The sequence below is a fragment of the Dama dama genome, chromosome 27 (assembly GCF_033118175.1).
Source record: "Dama dama isolate Ldn47 chromosome 27, ASM3311817v1, whole genome shotgun sequence".
NCBI classification, from domain to species: domain Eukaryota; kingdom Metazoa; phylum Chordata; class Mammalia; order Artiodactyla; family Cervidae; genus Dama; species Dama dama.
This window is the reverse complement of record NC_083707.1, coordinates 50430232-50432804: the sequence shown is the minus strand read 5'-3', so window position 1 is coordinate 50432804 and position 2573 is coordinate 50430232. Positions and strand designations below refer to the sequence as shown.

Genomic DNA, 2573 nt, shown 5'->3' with positions numbered 1-2573 from the left:
AACCCGCATTTTTCATGGCCACCTGCATTGGCAGGCAGGCTCTTTACCACCAGCACCACCTGGGTTGGGTTCACCCAATTCTGGCCCAGGTGAAGGCTTTGTCTAAGTCCCTCCCGGACCCTCTCACCTCATGGAATTCTATGCAGTTTCTTCCCTTTTGGGCAAAGCACTGCTCACAGGAGGCCGCTGTGATGAGCTACCTGTGCCAAAACGTGAATGCATCCTGGGGGGACAGGGCTACCCCACTGTCAGGTCGGGGGTGGGGGTTCAGCATGGGGCTTGGACAGGAAGGCAGCTGAGTCAAGGCTCTTCTCAGCTGTGAGAGTCCACTCAAGGGAGATGCACATAAAGGGGTGTTATTCTCAGGTCCTGGGGTAACCCAGGGGGACCAGGGGCCGGAGGTGTCGTCAGGGCCCCGTGAGCAACTGAAACTGGAGAAACCAGTTTCGACCAGCACAAGGGCAGTTCAGTGTCTCTCTCCCGCTCGCCTTCTCTACGCTGCTGCTTCATTCCTCTCCTTCTGGGACTAAATACTCTCACTGAACTTGGTCATCTCACGGTTCTGAGGTTGGTTTGTCCTCAGTTCAAGCCACAGCAAACTGACAAATGTCTCTGCATCTTAAATCTACATTCCCAGGAGTGAGAACACGGTTGGTCCAGCTTGGGTCGGGTGTGTACCCTGGTCCAGTCACCAGGATGGGGGTGGGAAGGCTGAGGGCGGAAGGTCACCGTAGCTCCAACTTGAATGGAGCGGCCTCTCCTGTGAATGGGGGGGAGCCGGAATACACTTCTCAGAGAAGGGAGGTTGTGGGCTGAGCAAATACTTCAAAGGGTGGGGTTTTGCTGTTGATGTTTGTTTTTAACGGAGATGTGGATTTTCTACCTGTTTGATGTAGAGCAATATAAAAATCCCAGAGAACAAATAAAATCGAAATTATCATGTAGTAGGTACAAATTTTGGATCTGCCATTTAATAATCTTGTTTCTTTTAATTTACTCACCAAACACATATAAAACACTTTCTTTTTTTTTTTTTTTTTTGGCTTGAAAACATTTTATTCAACATTTATTTTGGATGTTGCTTCCCACCTTTTAAATACAAAAAAGACATTTCAGTAAAAACAAATATATAATGAAGTCATCTTCCTTTGTGTGAAGAAATATGAATGAACTCTGCATTAACATTTAAAGGCAAAATAGTTCACTGCCAAAACTTTACATATCTCGAGAGCACAACAGATTCTAAACACACTGAGATCACGCTGCTACTTCAACATTCTTGGGAATGGAGAGTGATTCCTTGGGCTATGGTTTAGGATCAGTCTCCATGCTTGCTTCTTGAGCTTCTTCTACCTCTGAGAGCTTTTCATCATTTTCCAGTGTTTGCTGAAGTTCATGGATGGTACTAAGAAGAACATGAAACTGTTTCCTTCTCAATTCCAGCTTATCTTCAACACTTTCTTTAATATGTGAAAGATGTTCTAATTCTTTTCCCAGAGCCTCTAGTTCTTTTAATGTCTCATGCCTGTCTGGATGATGCTGGATCACTTTTGCCAGTGCATCATATTCTTGCCGGTTTTTTCGTATTCGTTTTGCTTGAAGAATTTGCTTCTTGCACTCTGCAATTTTTTCATGGGCTCCAGCAATGCTACATTCTATCTCTTTGTAAATTTTTTCATAATTTTCCATTTCTCTGAGATTCATATCATATACCAGCAAAGTTTTGCCCATTGAAAATTCACATTGGGACAGTGTGCTCAGCATACGTTGGTACTGGCTGTATCCCTCTTCCTGAGATCCTGAGTTGCACCATTTAATGAAACTTTTCACCAGCAGATTAATTCTCCGATCATCTCCAGCACCATCTCCATCGATTAGGAGACGCTTCCGTATGGCTTCGTCGTCAGTCACGGCTCCCATGGCGTGCGCGGCGGCGGCGGCGGCGCAAGCTGAGGCGGCGGTTGGCGGCGGCGGAGGTCAAACTCCCACAATGCAGCCGGGTAAACAGCCATGGAGGCGGCGGCGGCGCCCGCGGCCGCCCGCTCCGCCGCCTGAGCCGCGCCGCGCCGCCGCCGCCGCGGGACCCGCGCTCCCCGCACTCCCCGGGGGCGGCCACGGCCAGCGCGTGTGGGGCGAGGCCAGGCGGGCGGCGGCGGCCATAAAACACTTTCGACATGTCAAACACTGTATCATACAAACACTAAGTGCTTTACAGATTTTAACATCTTTAATGTTTGCAATAATTCTATGAGACAGGTATTATAATTATCCCCATTTTACAGATGAGGAAATGGAGGCTTAGAAAGATGAACTTGCTCCAGGTCACACAGTGAGTAAGTGATAGCGCTGGAATTCCAGCCCAGGCCATCTGGCTCAGTTATTCCTGGCTGAAATCTTTTGTTATGCTGACCTTGGGCGAGTTATTTAACTTCTCTGTCCCTTGGTTCCACACTTGTAAAATGGGTTTGATGACATCTGCCTCCTCAATTGTGGTGAGGATTAAAATGGATGGTACATGTCAAGCCCTGTGCTCCCACTAGTCAGGGCTCTCCAGAGAAACAGGCCGTTAAGAT

The 2573-nt window shown here is 47.9% G+C and overlaps 1 protein-coding gene across 1 annotated transcript; it reads right to left on the bottom strand.

Annotated features, from left to right (window-relative positions):
- Positions 1-1049: 1049 nt before the first annotated feature.
- On the bottom strand, positions 1050-1982 carry LOC133047794 (THO complex subunit 7 homolog). Its single transcript, XM_061131309.1, has one exon. The coding sequence runs from the start codon at positions 1918-1920 to the stop codon at positions 1306-1308; it is 615 nt and encodes a 204-aa protein (XP_060987292.1). The 5' UTR covers positions 1921-1982; the 3' UTR covers positions 1050-1305.
- Positions 1983-2573: the final 591 nt, after the last annotated feature.